The sequence below is a fragment of the Sus scrofa genome, chromosome 7 (assembly GCF_054392235.1).
Source record: "Sus scrofa isolate SSC_HxYL_T2T_F1_AM1 chromosome 7, Sscrofa_HxYL_maternal_Yorkshire_Landrace_v2.0, whole genome shotgun sequence".
In the NCBI taxonomy this organism is placed as follows: domain Eukaryota; kingdom Metazoa; phylum Chordata; class Mammalia; order Artiodactyla; family Suidae; genus Sus; species Sus scrofa.
The window spans coordinates 63,438,861-63,454,456 of record NC_139389.1 but is presented as its reverse complement, the minus strand read 5'-3'; the positions used below and the strand labels follow the sequence as shown (position 1 = coordinate 63,454,456).

At 39.2% G+C, this 15,596-nt stretch overlaps 1 protein-coding gene across 1 annotated transcript in view; it reads right to left on the bottom strand.

Moving 5' to 3' along the window:
* The window catches only part of FANCI (FA complementation group I), a 78,930-nt gene that overhangs the window by 21,669 nt on the left and 41,665 nt on the right, over nt 1–15,596 (bottom strand). Inside the window, exons 15-20 of the mRNA XM_001926870.7 lie at nt 10,618–10,748; nt 9,822–9,892; nt 8,914–9,028; nt 7,438–7,560; nt 5,662–5,730; nt 76–177 (exon numbers count right to left, since the gene is read on the bottom strand). Of these exons, the coding sequence (XP_001926905.3) occupies nt 76–177; nt 5,662–5,730; nt 7,438–7,560; nt 8,914–9,028; nt 9,822–9,892; nt 10,618–10,748 (611 nt within the window). The remainder of the gene's footprint in view (nt 1–75; nt 178–5,661; nt 5,731–7,437; nt 7,561–8,913; nt 9,029–9,821; nt 9,893–10,617; nt 10,749–15,596) is intronic.

Below are 15,596 nucleotides of genomic sequence, written 5' to 3'. Positions count from 1 at the left end.
AAACCATATCAACGGGGCTGATGTTCGTACTTATGAGTAAAAATAGTGGTTATAGAAGGAGGAAAAAAGTCTTACCAGTGGTTCTTGTAGAGAGATCTGATCTCCTTGGGTCAGAACACAAGCTTCGAATTTCAGAGGTGGCAGCACATCAGGTTCTGGCTCATAGAATTGTTTTAACTGTGTATTTTATGGAAAAAAACACCATGGCTCATGAATGCTTTTCACTCTTTTTTTTTTTTTTTTTTTTTTGTCTTTTTGCTATTTCTTGGGCCGCTCCCGCGGCATGTGGAGGTTCCCAGGCTAGGGGTCTAATCGGAGCTGTAGCTGCCAGCCTACGCCAGAGCCACAGCAACGTGGGATCCGAGCTGCATCTGCAACCTACACCACAGCTCACGGCAATGCCAGATCCTTTAACCCACTGAGCAAGGCCAGGTACCAAACCCGCAACCTCATGGTTCCTAGTCGGATTCGTTAACCACTGTGCCACGACAGGAACTCTGGCAATCAGCACTTTTGATACAGCTTGATGGTTAACAATTTATGCTCTATGATAACAAATGAACATATTTACAAAACAGAAACAGATTCACAGGCTAGAAAACAAACTTATGGTTACAAAATGGGAAACGGGAAGAGGGATAAATTAGGACTTTGAGATAAACATATATATACTATTATATGTAAAATAAATAGAAAACAAGGACCTACTGCACAACAGGGAACTCTACTCAAAATTCATTAATAACCTATCTGGGAAAAGAACCTGAAAAAATGCATATATGTATATATGTATAAATGAATCACTTTGCTGTACACTTGAAAATATGCTGTACCTTGAAACTAATACAACATTATAAATCAAGTATACACCAATATAAAATAAAATTTAAACACTAATCCAAAAAATTATAAGACATGCAAAGAACCAGAAAAATATGATCTACAATAAGGAGAATAATCAATCATTTGGAACAGACTCAAACCCAACTAGTATCCCTTCAATCTCTGGTCTCGCTCAGTGGATAAAGGATCTGGGATTGCCATGAGCTGTGGTGTAGGTTGTAGACATGGCTTGGATCTGGCGTTGCTGTGGCTGCAGCTCTGATTCAACCCCTAGCCTGGGAACTTCCATATGCTGCAGGTGTTGCCCTAAACTCACACACACACACACACACACACAATACAAGAATGCTTTGGAGTTCTCTTGTGGCACAGTGGGTTAAGGCACTGTCATGGCAGCTTTGCTGCTGTGGTGCGGGTTCGATCCCTGGCCCAAGAACTTCCACATGCCATGACCGCATGGCAAAAAAAAAAAAAAAAAAAAAAGAAAGAAAAAGCAAAAGAAAGAAAAAGCGCACAGGCTCTAGAGTCAGAATGGCTGAATCCAATACCCCCACAACCACACACTAAGTCAATAAAGGTGTCTATACCTTGGCTCCTCATCTGTGAAATTAGGAGATTTTAATACAAATGTGTAAATATATATCGCAATTAAACATGCTAACACACGTAAAGAGCTTCAAATACTACTTGCCACATAACAGAGCTCAAAAAAATGTTAACTCAGCCATAAAAAGAAATGAAATAATGCCACTTGTAGCAACATGGATGGACCTAGAGATTTTCATAATAAGTGAAGTAAGCCAGAGAAAAACAAATACCATATGATGTCACTTGTTTTTTACTTTTATTTTTTAAGGGGCCGCACCTGTGGCCTATGTAAGTTCCCAGGCTAGGGGTCGAATTGGAGTGTTAGCTGCTGGCCTACACCCCAGCCACAGCAATGCCAGATCCAAGTCATATCTGTGACCTGCACCACAGCTCACGGCAGTTACTAGATCCTTAACCCACTGAGTGAGGCCAGGGATCCAATCTGCATTCTTATAGATACTAGTCGGGTTCTTAACCTGCTGAGCCACAATGGGAACCCATACAATGTCACTTATATGTGGAATCTAAAATATGATACAGAAATTCCTGTTGTGGCTCTATGAGGATTCGGGTTTGATCCCTGGCCTCGTTGAGTGGGTTAAGGATCTGGTGTTGCCACAAGCTGCAGCGTAGGTTGCAAATGAGGCTCAATCTGGCATTGCTGTGGCTGTGACATAGGCCAGCAGCTACTGCTCCAATTTGACCCCTAGTCTGGAAACTTCCATATGCCCCAAGTGTAGCCCTAAAAAGACAAAAAAAAAAAAAAAAAAAAAAAAAAAAAAAGATACAAATGAATTCATTTACAAAGCAGAAAGAGACAAACAACATAAAAACAAACTTAACAGTTATTCCAGGGGAAAGAGGGTGTGGGAGGGATAACTTAGGAGTTCGGGGTTAGTAGATACAAACTGTGAAACAGAAAAAGTCTTACTAGACAACACAGGGAACTATATTCAATATTCTGTAATAAATCATAATGGAATATGGAAGAGGATATATATATATATATAAAACTGAATCACTTTGCTGTACACCAGAAACTAACACAACATTGTAAATCAGCTATACTTCAACTTAAAAAATCTTAGTTATTGCTTCCCTTTTTCACTTTTAGAGTCTAAAGAATTTTACTGGTCTACATACTAACCTGAGTTGGGAGGCACTGCTCTATGTCTTCAGTCATACTCTGTGATTCTTATTAAATGTGCGAATGTGGATGGACTGATCATTATGGTTTGAAAGATACAACTAACAGGATATATCTTGTATGTAGGATCAAGTCCAAGGCCCACTGAAAAGCTTTTGATGAATAGCATAGGACCTTTCAATAATTTCTACACATCCAAGACCTTATTTTCAAACAAAGGTTGTTCAGCAGAATTATCACAAAGACATAAAAAAAGAAAGAGGGCGAAGGAGCAGGAAGGAAGGAGAGAGAAGTTCCATTTACAGCAACATAGTGGACTTGGGTTCAGAGAAACCCTCCTACACACAGAATGAGAGAAACACTGCATTAAAATCTTTATATAGATAAGTTTTTAAATAGAGAGCTAAGATGATAGTCAAGTAGAAAAAGAATAATGAAATTAAAAACAAAGCCTAGGCCACCACGGGGTGGAGGTGGTATCAGAGACCCTCACATAAAGCTCGAATTCTCAAAAGGAAATAGACGTCATTAGCAGACAAAACTAAAAAAATAAATCTACCACATAGAGGAAGATATGCATCTCTGCGGGTAGGGCTATGTACCTACCTAACCGACCCTTGACATTAGGTGACAGGGGAAAAAAAGTCTCCTCTGGGACTTTCTAACAAGCTAGTCTCCAAATGTAGATTGGGCTTGAATTCACACTACTTATATGGTCTGAAAAATCAAAAGCCAACCATTTAAAGTTTAAAGAAAGTATATAACTTTGAAACAAGTAAGGAAAAAAATGGAATAAGAGAAATAAAGAGACAATTTCAAATTTTACCTAAACTAGAAAAAGAGGGAACATTCCCAATCATTTTACTAAGCTCAGACTAAACCAAGGAAGCTGAGAAATGAAAATTATAGGTCATTCCCTCTTATAAACATATATGTAAAAGTCCTAAATGAAAACTCAACCCACCAGTGTGTGCAAAAAGTAATATATCCTAGTCAATTTGGGTTTATCCCCGGCATGCAAAAAATAAAAAAATCAAACCATACAATTCATCACAGTAACAGATTAACGGAGAAAAACCACATGGTCATTTCTATAAATTAAAAAATGTTATTTGATAACATTTAACATAAATTCAAGAATAAAACAACAGACCTGAAACGGCAGAACAGTAAATAAACTTGAAGATAGATTATGAGAAAATATCAAATTTGAATAGTGTAAAAACACTGAGGAAAAAATGAGACAAGTCTCAGGGATCTACAGAATAATATGAGGCTTTACCACTGAAGTCCCAGAAGGAAAGGAGAGAAAGGAGGAGAGAAAAAAATAGTTGATTAGATACTGAGTGGACACTTCTCAAATATGGTGACAAGCATCAATTTACGGATCCAAGAAGCTTACTCCACCCCATAGGAGAAACACATGCTTGGGCTCTTGAGCCACAAGATCTGGGTTCAAATCCCAACTCTGCCATTTATTAACTCTGTGACCTTGGACAAATTATATTATTTAATAATCTCTCATAGCCTTAAAAATATAAATCTGTAAAATGGAGGTAACAATTCTTATTTCACAGGGTTTTGTGAGGACTAAATGAAATCATCTACCATACAGTGCTTCATAAATTGCTTTGCTCTCTGTAAATGCTGAACATTGGGGACTGTTGTTATTACTATTAGTACATAATTGTATCTTGAACTCTCTCAACATATAAAGATTCATGTAATGAATAAAAGGGAGTACTGAGACACACTACAACATAGATAACCCCTGAAAACACCATGCTAAGTGAAAGAAGCCAGTCACACAAATCCATACATTGTATGATCCATTTATATAAATGTCTAACTAAATGGTATGGGGTTTTCTCTGAGGTGGTAAAATGTTCTAAAATTGATTGTGGTGACAGCCGCACAACTCTATGAATATACGAAAAACTAATCAGTTGTATTCTTTACATGGGTGAATTGTATGGTATGGGAATTATACCTCAATAAAACTGTCAATATAGGGGTTCCCGCTGCGGCGCAGCAGAAACGAATCTGACTAGGATCCATGAGGTTTCGGGTTCGATCCCTGACCTCACTCAGTGGGTTAAGGATCCAGTGTTGCCATGAGCTGTGGTGTAGGTCGAAGACGCGAATCGGATCTGCCACTGCTGTGGCTCTGGCGTAGGCCAGCGGCTACAGCTCCAATTAGACCCCCTAGCCTGGGAACCTCCATATGCCGCGGGTGCAGCCCTGTAAAGACAAAAGACAAAAGACAAAAAAAAAAAAAAAAAAAAAACCTGTCAATATAACATTCAAGAGTTCCCACTGTGGCTCTGCGGTGACAAGCCTGACTAGTATCCATGAGAATGCAGGTTGGATCCCTGGCCTTGCTCAGAGGGTAAAGGATCGGGCGTTGCCATGAGCTGGGGTGTAGGTCGCAGATATGACTTGGATCCGGCGTTGCTGTGGCTGTGGTGTAGGCTGGCAGCTGCAGATCAGATTCAGCCCCTAGCCTGAAAACTTCCATATGCTGCAGGTGTGGCCCTAAAAAGACAAAAAAACCCCAAACACACAAACAAAAAAACCCATTCAAACAAATGCTTAACGAATAAATATTGAGAGTAAAAAAGTCTTTACATCATTCTCCAACTGAATTCTTCTAATCTTGATAGTCAAGTATTTCATAATTTAAAAATTTTTTTAACTGAGAGGTGCAGAAAATAACCCAATAGACACTCATCAATGTCACCGAGATTTAACAAAGTCAATCATTTTGCTATATTTGTTCCAGATCTCACTTTTTCTTCTTTCAGAAATAAACATAACAAAAACAGCTGCTGATGACCTTTGTACAAACAGTTCTTCCAAATGCTCTTCTGACTTAGGATGTAGACTGTTAACTGAGAGGGGTAACTGTCAGATGATGGCAATACGGTAGGTAGATAAGTGGTGATTAAAATAAAAGAACTTGAAACAGCATTGCATACCCCATCCATGTTCACAATGTGCCTGTGGAATTATTTCATATTTTGAAAAGTACAAAAAATGACAATTGCCTCTTAATGCCCCATTATACACAAAAAATATTTTACCTGTGAGAGCAGAGTTTGCATGACTGAATTAGCCAGCTGAGAATTCCTTCGAAGGACATCATAGAAGCCCTAAGAGGAATCAAGTAAAGGACAAATAAGCCCTTTCTCAAGGATACTAGTGATTTGGACAATCATAGCCTTAAAATAATCCTACGTATGTTTTACTCTGTTCGTGGTTCTTTGAAAAAGATGGAGACTGTATTTGCTAGAGAGAGAAACGATTCAGAAAATTTAACTTATTTGCCTAAGCTAAAGAGGGCTCTCTGATCACTGAGAACTGGCTTATAAACTGACCATAATCCTCACCATTTTTAGACATCAGGTCACTTCTATAGCTGTGGAGTATTTTTCTCCTTTACAGTCAGGGATGCTGAGGCCCTCATTCTTTTATAACAGCTGTTCTCTGAAATGACTTCCACTTATCTGCTTGCTAGATTATCTAATGCTCTCCACCCTATGAAATATGTATGCTGAAGTACCCCCGTGCTAAATGCTAGAGACTGCAGTGTAATCCTCCATGACTGCACACTTTCGTTCCCTCTGGCTGGATTATATCCTAAGTACAAGTAGTTATATTTGTTCCACTCATTTGCTGTCATTATAATTATGTGATCTAATCAGATATTCTGTAAACTCTTGAAAACCAAGTGCAAAATGAAAAAACCTGCTTTTATAAAAACTAAGTTGAATGTTTTGGGAAGTCTTAATAAAAGTAAATCTCTAAAACCAATTTCTGATGAATTAAGGGTAACACAATTCTAAAAAGTTAGGAGGAGTTCCCTTGTGGCACAGAAGGTTAAGGAGCTGGATCTTGTCACTGAAGTGGCCCAGGTTGCTGCTGTGGCGTGGACTCCATCCCTGGATCAGGAACTTCTTCATGCCCGTCAGCGTAGCCAAAAAAAAGTTAGGGAAAAAAGCGAATATATCTAGAAGACTTCTGTACTAAGACTATATCTAAAGTGTCTTAAAGTTTCTATCCTGCTTTAGGTAAACAAAACTTGAAATTATAGGCATAAAATTAAGGTTATGGCTTGTTTAAGAGACAGTAAGTTCCAAATGTCAGATTCATTCACAAAAGCAAAAGAACTTGGCCTTAAAACAAAAGATTGGTAAATTTTTTGTTTTAATGGCCGTACCTGCAGCAAACAAAAGTTTCTGGGCCAGGAACTGAATCTAAGCCACATCTGTGACCTATGCCATAGATGCAGCAACGCTGGATCCTTTAAACCACTGTGCTGGGCTGGGGGTCGAACCTGTGCTTCCACAGCGACCCAAGCTGCTGCAGTCAGATTCTTAACTGCATTGCTACAGTGAGAACTCCGAAAGACAAGTAAATTAATAGAATATTTAGGAGTTCCCATCATGGCACAGCGAAAACAAATCTATCATCCATGAGGATGCAAGTTTGATCCCTGGCCTTGCTCAGTGGGTTAGGATCTGGTGTTGCCGTGAGCTGTGGTGCAGGTCACAGAAACAGCTCAGATCTGGCATGGCTGTGGCTGTGGCCAGCAGCTACAGCTCTGATTTGACCCCTGGCCTGGGAGCCTCCATATGCTGTGGGTGTGGCCCTAAAAGAAAAAAAAAAAAGAAAAAAAAATTAGTACATTTAAATATTTCAAATTAAAATAAAACATGTAACTATTCCTTTCGATTCCTCACTAACTACTGGTCCTAACTGCATTAAATAAGAGCATACCTACTGTACTTTTATAGTCAGAAAAAAATTATTAAAATTAAAAGGATTAGTGTGAGGGGGGGAGTACTACATCAACTTACCTCATAAAGCATGAGTCGAACATCAGCCTGCTGACCTAAGCATCTCCTTAAACTATCCATGATCTCAAGGCAAAAGGTTTCATTGGCAACAGAATTGTAACGGCTGTGGACATCCACATGGACCTGAAAGGAAGGGAGGCCAGTTCTCATGTATGTTACCACAGTTAAGTAGCTTTCATTAAGAGGGTAAAAAGAGCTTACACTTAGCTTTCCCCACATGCCAAAACTCAGGACTGAGGCAGAAGTGGTAATCATTACGAGGCCATGATAATATCACTCTTATTTAATTACCGTAAAAAGTTTTGTTTTCTCAGATTATAGGATTTAATAGAAATGCAAAGTAGGAGTTCCCATTGTGGCTTAGTAGTAATGAACCCAACTATCATCCATGAGGACTTGAGTTTGATCCCTGGACCCACTCAGTGGGTTAAAGATCTGGTGTTGCCATGGGCTGCAGTGCAGGTCACAGACGTGGCTCAGATCTGGTGTTGCTATGGCTGTTGTGTAGACTGGCCACTGCAGCTCAGATCTGACCCCTAGCCTGCGAACTTCCATGCGCCATGGTGCAGCCCTTAAAAAAAAAAAAAAGAAAAGAAAAAAAAAAAAAAGGTGCAAAGTAAATACACTATTAAAATAGGGAAAAATAACAGTTATCTAGCCTCAGAAGATTGCTGTGACGATTAAATGAGAAAATAAATGTGAAGAACTTAGCATACTGTCTAGCACAGTGCTGTCCAAAAGAAACATGATACAAATAAAAAATACAAGCCACATAATGTAGTATTAAATTTTCTAGTAGCTAAATAAAGAAAAGTAAAAGAGGAGTTCCCGTCATGGCGCAGTGGTTAACGAATCCGACTAGGAACCATGAGGTTGCGGGTTCGGTCCCTGCCCTTGCTCAGTGGGTTAACGATCCGGCGTTGCCATGAGCTGTGGTGTCGGTTGCAGACGTGGCTCGGATCCCACGTTGCTGTGGCTCTGGCGTAGGCTGGTGGCTACAGCTCCAATTCGACCCCTAGCCTGGGAGCCTCCATATGCTGAGGGAGCAGCCCAAAGAAATAGCAAAGACCAAAAAAAAAGAAAAAGAAAATAAAAGAAACTGGTGAAATTAATTTTACTTAACCCAACACAGCCAAAATATCTCAAAATGTAATCAAAATAAAAATTACTAGATACTTTATATTCTTTTATCCTCACACTAAGTCTTCAATTTGAACTAGCCACATTTCAATCTATGTTTAGTTCAACAGCCACCTGAAGGCTAGTGGCTACCGTATTAAAAAGCAGTTTAATGCACAAAAAATCTGCAATTAATAAGTGTTAGCTGATATCATCATCACCACCACCACCATCATCATGAGACCCTCAGGTTCAGGATCATGTATATAACCAGACAAGAGTAAAAGAAAACAGCCTGTACATCAGCAACTGCTGCATTCGTGCACACACTATAAGCTGGTGTGAGAAAATCCTTACCTGGCTAACACCAATAGACTGACTGCACTGAGAAGACGACAAGCTGCCTAAAACTTTAAAGTTCTTCAGGAGCAGCAAAAACCCAGCAACTGCAGATTTTCGGGCACCAAGTTGGCTAGCTCAGGAATAGACAGAGAACAAGTTACCAAACAGTACTGATTTCACAGGAACAGGCTTCTGGGTCAGAAAAATCCAGTTAATTCTGCCCAGAAGAGGGAAATGAAGCACAGAGCAAAATAAATTGATTATGTACTCAAAACAAGGCATAGCTGTTCACAGCAATTAGAAGCACAGGAATTCAGTTGAATTCTTCGTTATCTACTTAACCTCAAGACACTATACTTTTTTCTGTCCTACTGGTAAGTCCATGTGGTAAATGAGAACAAGAGTTCTGAAAGGCTGTACAATGGGTTGATAACTCAATATAAGTACGAAATAGCAAAAGAAATTGTTGATTTTTTTCTGTGTCTGAAGGAGCACTTCCCCTTTTCAAAGAGGAGTACAGAGTTTGGTGCGTCCATCCAGATAAAGGATACACTCATCTCACTGAGGCTCAATGGTTAATTCATGTTGTAGATGCTACAATGTACAGCCTTGGCCTATTAGATATGCTTTTGCATGAGGACTAACAAAAAACTGTCAGTTCTAGAAAGAGATAAGGCATATGGCTAGCTACTAGTTGGGAGTGTATTATAACAGGTGATATTAATCTGCTATCTTACCCTAAAGTAACAAATGAGTCTCACATATTACTCATCTCATAATATCTTTAGGAGATGATCAACTCTAGCTTAGGTTAGGAATTTGGATGGCTGCTGTGAACAGGTTGTACTAGAGACGAAAACGGAGAGGACTTTAAATATTATTAGAAAGCATCGCTTCCTAGGGTCTCATGAGGTGCTACACACCTGGCAAACATAGATTTCCGAAGAACAAGTATCAAGGAGTCTCTCATTGACATGCTGACCTTGAGAAGGGGCTGAAAGAGGAAGAATCAGTAGGTAAAGAGAATAATTTGTTTATTAGCCTTAGCCCATTACCACTGGCTTATATATCAAAATACGGCTCTGTTTTAAAAACATGCTGCAATGTTTATTACACTTAATAGTAATAAGGACAACCTTATACTTTGAAATGCTGAACTGGAGCTAGTCGTGAATACTTTTCAATCTATTGTCCTCAATTAACAATTTTCTGGGGTTCCCGTCGTGGCTCAGTGGAAATGAATCTAACTAGGAACCATAGGTCGAGGGTTCGATCCCTGGCCTCACTCAGTGGATTAAGGATCTGGCGTAGCCGTGAGCTGTGCTGTAGGTCGCAGACGCAGCTTGGATCTAGCATTGCTGTGGCTGTGGTGTAGGCTGGCAGCTACAGCTCCAATTCGATCCCTAGCCTGGGAACCTCCACATGCCATGGGTGCGACCCTAAAAAACAAACAAACAAACAAAAAAATTTCTAAGAGCCTTTCAATTACTTCACTAACTTTGGTTCACTGAAATGAACCAAATGAGAGAGAATAATAATACTATGAAGGGGGTAAACTTGGAACACAGGGTCTAGCTCAGTGCTCCTGCCCTTTTAATTCAGTTTTGTGTTTTACAGTGAAGGGAAACAGATATCATGTTTATGAAGAAACACATTGGACTTCTACTAGACAGTTCCACTTCTGCTGTGGCAAAGCTCCTTAGGAGTCAGAAGACTTACCTGCACTGCCTTCAGCAGCCCCTGTACAGTCTGAAGGGGCAGGAAGGACAGATAGTCAAAAGTTTCTGTGATTTTAGAAGAACAACTCTGAAGAACTAAGGGTGAATGCACGATGATATCTGAAAGCAGGTCTGAAAAACAAAATCTAGAATCAGTTGCCTCAAATAACTAAGGGTTTCAAGTAAAGTAACATAAATATGGGGAAAGAAATAGTAAAAATTTTTTGTTTCTCAAATAATTCAAGTACACTGCAATACAGATTTTTACTGATCCTAATACTTTTAAGGTCAATGAAATTTTAGTGATACTTTAAAATTTCTTCCAGCAATAGTATAGGACTACAAAAATTAAAGTCTAAAGGAAAGGAAGAAACCTATTATATACTGCCTGAACAAGCAGCACACACTGTCTTATTTCCAAGTTGAAATAAATCAATACTTTTTTATGAATTTTTACTATGTGCAAGCATAATATGGTCCTATAAGGAATATATAAAAGTGAAAAACATGGTCTCTTTTCCTTCAAGAATATTAATTTAGTTGGAAGTCAAGAAAAAAATATTTTAAAAGAATGAAAGAATAATATAAGGATATCAAATATCTAATAATTCCAAACATAGTTTATTATCTAGCAAAAGGTAAAGAAAAGAGTTTAAAAAAGGAGTTCAAAAGAAGAGATCATTGTGAGTTGCTTTAGGAGAGCAAAGAGAAGGAACTTCAGCTGGATTCTACAACATGGGTAACATTTAGATGCACGGAGAACTGGAAAGGACTACCACCTGGAAAGGGAAGAGTATGAGTAAGAGAACAGGAAAGATGAGTGTAAGGCATTCTCAGAGGATGGTGGGGAACTCAGTGGACATAGGGGGAAGGATTCAGGAAAGTAAATTACGGAAGCTAATGTTGGAAAGGTGGGTTGGATCAAATCGTCAAGGACTTTAAATACCAAGATAAAGAGCTGATAATTTACAAAAGAAGGTATTGGTGATTTCTGAGTGACCGAGTGTTATTTCAGCAATACTGATCTGGTAGCAACATGCAAATGAATTGCTACAGAGAGAAAAGAAAGCAGGGAAACCAGTTCGGAAGCTGTGGCAGTAGTCTACATGCAAGGTTACAGGCAATAGGTGTGTGTGGGAGGAGGGTATAAAAAAGACAACATTATGAGGGGGGAAAAAAGATGACACTTAGGTACCAAGTGCATTTTAGAATATTAGAAGGAATTTCAGGCTCTGGGACTCCGAGAGTTGCATTTCAGATAACAGAAATAGGGACAATGGAAAGGGGAATTTGTTTAAGGGAAACTATACTACATTTGAAATAAAAGGAAAGAAAGGAAAACTAAATGGAAATAATCATTTAGCAGGAATGAAAGATTTGAAACTAAGGAAAGAGGAGAGTCTTGACATAAAGATTTGGGAGCCATGCCCACAAAAGTCCACGAAAATAACTGAAATCGTGAGAACAGGTATGATATCTACAAGTAAAAAAACATAAAAAGAGAACAGACACTTTTTATGGAGTAACAGTGACCAGATTTATCTTCCCACTTTAAACATCTATAAGCCAAAGTATATGAAACAATACTTTTTAGGCACTAGACAAAAAGCACTACAGACAATGATCCCTGAGGAAAGGAAAATAAACGAGGAGTCTTATAACTGGCCCATTTTACCACCCAGAGAGTTTCTAGGCAGCATCACAGAGAGGGGAAACTCAGAATCCAGTAGTCTTCCTGAGCCAAAGGGACAGAGGTGAGAATTCAGGAAAGCCAAGACAGCGAGAATTTACAGGACAGAGCGCTGTATGGAAAGCATGCTGGAGATGTACAGGGAGCTACCCTTGTATGTCAGCTGCGTGCTTGTCAGTGCATGTGTGTGAGAAAACTACCTGAAGCCGAGGGAAGAATTGCTGTCAAGGAGCAGGCAAATCCATTCTCAGAGGTCAAAGAGGACAGGAAATAATCCACATTTACAACAACCACAGTGGAGACACCTCATAATATACAAGGATGAATATTCAGAAAGGCACTGCTTTAGTTGTAGAACCAAATTAGGCCTAGATTAAAGGTTGTCTGGTCTTACCTAATACAACACAAACACAATCATCAAAAGGGTTAAATGCTTTCAAAAAAGAAAAAAAAAATTTTTTTTTTTTTTTAAGGGCCGCACCTGAGGTATATGGGCTGTAGAAATTCCCAGACTATGGGCTGAATTGTAGCTGTAGCCACTGGCCTACACCACAGCCACGGCAACATGGGATCCAAGCCTGTCTGCAACCTATACCACACCAGATCCTTTAACCCACTGAGCAAGGCCAGGGATCAAGCCTGTGTCCTCATGAATACTACTCGGGTTCATTACCACTGAGCTGCAATGGGAACTCCCCCCAAAATTTAAAGCTCAAGAATATTGAAGAAAAAAAAATCCAGGAGTTCCCGTCATGGCTCAGTGGTTAAATAATCCAACGAGGAACCATGAGGTTTCGGCTTTGATCCCTGGCCTTGCTCAGTGGGCTAAGGATTCGGCGTTGCCGTGAGCTGTGGTATAGGTCGCAGACATGGCTGGGATCCTGCATTGCTGTGGCTCTGGCGTAGGCTGGCAGCTATAGCCCCAATTGGACCCTTATATGCCTCGGGTACGGCCCTATAGAAAAGACAAGAAAAAAATCCAGCAAACCAACAATGTGAAATTCACAGTGTCTGCCACCCTATCAAAAATTATTGATGCAAAGAAGCAGGAAAACACAACTCAAGATGAAGAGGAAGTACACCAATAAAAACAGATCAGAAGTGATAGAATTAGTAGAGAAGGACATTAAAAGAACCAAAATAAATACATGTCATGTTCAAGAAGGTCAGGGAGGCATGATAACAAGAGGGAGGGAAGATATGAAAGACAAATCAAACGTCTAAAAATGAAATTTTATTGGATGAGATCAAAAGCAGAAGATCTGGGAATCTGCATTTATAGCAATATAAACTAAGATAAAACACAGAGTAAAAAAGATGAAAAAGAGGTCATCTGTGAACTGCATGACAACTTAAGGCTACTTAACATATGTGTAAGCAGAGTCCCAGAAGCCTCTGCATGTGAGAGAGAGAGAGAGAGAAAGTAACCCATAGGTAACCCATGTTAACTATAAAGGTAAGGATGGGGAGTTCCCGTCATGGCGCAGTGGTTAACGAATCCGACTAGGAACCATGAGGTTGCGGGTTCGGTCCCTGCCCTTGCTCAGTGGGTTAACGATCCGGCGTTGCTGTGAGCTGTGGTGTAGGTTGCAGACGCAGCTCGGATCCCGTGTTGCTGTGGCTCTGGCGTAGGCCGGTGGCTACAGCTCCGATTCAACCCCTAGCCTGGGAACCTCCATATGCCGCGGGAGCGGCCCAAGAAATAGCAACAACAACAAAAGACAAAAAAAAAAAAAAAAGACAAAAAAAAAAAGGTAAGGATGAAGATGACATAAAACAAATTTTGAAGAAAAAATACCTTCAGAATTTTCAAACTTGATGAAAACCATAACTTAAGAGATCCAAGAAGGCTGACAAACCCCAACCACAAGAAGCACGAAGGAAACTACCCTAAAGCACATAATCAAATTGCATAAAACCACTGAAAAAGAGAAAATCTAAAAAGAAAAAACATATAAAGGACCCAAGATGAGAGTGAAAGCAGCCTTTTCACTGGAAATGATGAAAGCCCAAAGACGGTTGAGCAATCTTAAAATCTTCAAAGTACTAAAAAGAAAAAAATGTTAATCCAGAATTCTATGCCCAGTGAAAATGTCCTCTAAAAAGTAACACGAGGAGTGGTTGTGTGGCACTGTGGATTAAGGTTCCAGTGTTGTCACTATAGCAAGCTGGGTCACAGCTCTGGTGCAGATTCAGTCCCTGGCCAGGAAATGTCTACATGTCATGGGTGCAACCAAAAAAAAAAAAAAAAGGCAAAATAAAATTGTACATTACTTATAACTATAAAGACATAAATAGTTAAAACTAAAAAGATGCAAAAAATATACCATGTTAATACTGATCAAAACAAAGCTGAAGAAGTTATATTAATATCAAAGTAGACTTCAGAGTAAAGAATATTACCAAGAACGAAAAGGTCATTTCATAACAATTAGTGGATCCATTAACCAAGAGACATTACAATCCTAAATGGATGCCCCAGTAACAGTTTTAAAATACCTGAAGCAAAAACTGATAGAACTGAAAGAAATAGACATTTCTATAAATACGAAGTCAGAAATTTCGACACTCCTTTTTTTTTCTTTTCTTTTTTCGTCTTTTTGCTATTTCTTGGGCCGCTCCAGCGGCATATGGAAGTTCCCAGGCTAGGGGTTGTATCGGAGCTGGAGCCACCGGCCTATGCCAGAGCCACAGCAACGCAGGATCCAAGCTGCGTCTGCAACCTTCACCACAGCTCACAGCAACGCTGGATCCTTAACCCACTGAGCAAGGGCAGGGATCGAACCCGCAACCTCATGGTTCCTAGTCGGATTCGTTAACCACTGCGCCACAACGGGAATTCCTCTTTTTTTTTTAACTTTATTAAAGTATAGTTGATTTACAATGTTGTGTTAATTTCTGTTGTACAGCAAAGTGACTCACTTATACATATATATTCTTTCTCATATTCTTTTCCTTTATGGCTTATCACAGGATATTGAACACAGTTCTCTGTCAACACTCCTTTCTTAATAGTTAACAGAAAAATTAGAAAATCAGCAAGAATATGGAAGACTTGAATAATCTGACTTCAGTGATATAGAAAACTACCTAACAACAGAACACATATTATTTTCAATAACATGTAGAGTATTTATCAAAATGGACCATATTCTAAGAATAAAATAAGTTCCAACAAATTTTTAAAACGTCACATCATATAAAGTATGTTTTAAAGTAACAAATAAAAATCAATAACAGGAAATCTGGAAAATCCAAATCCTTGAAAACTAAACAAAACACTTCTAAAT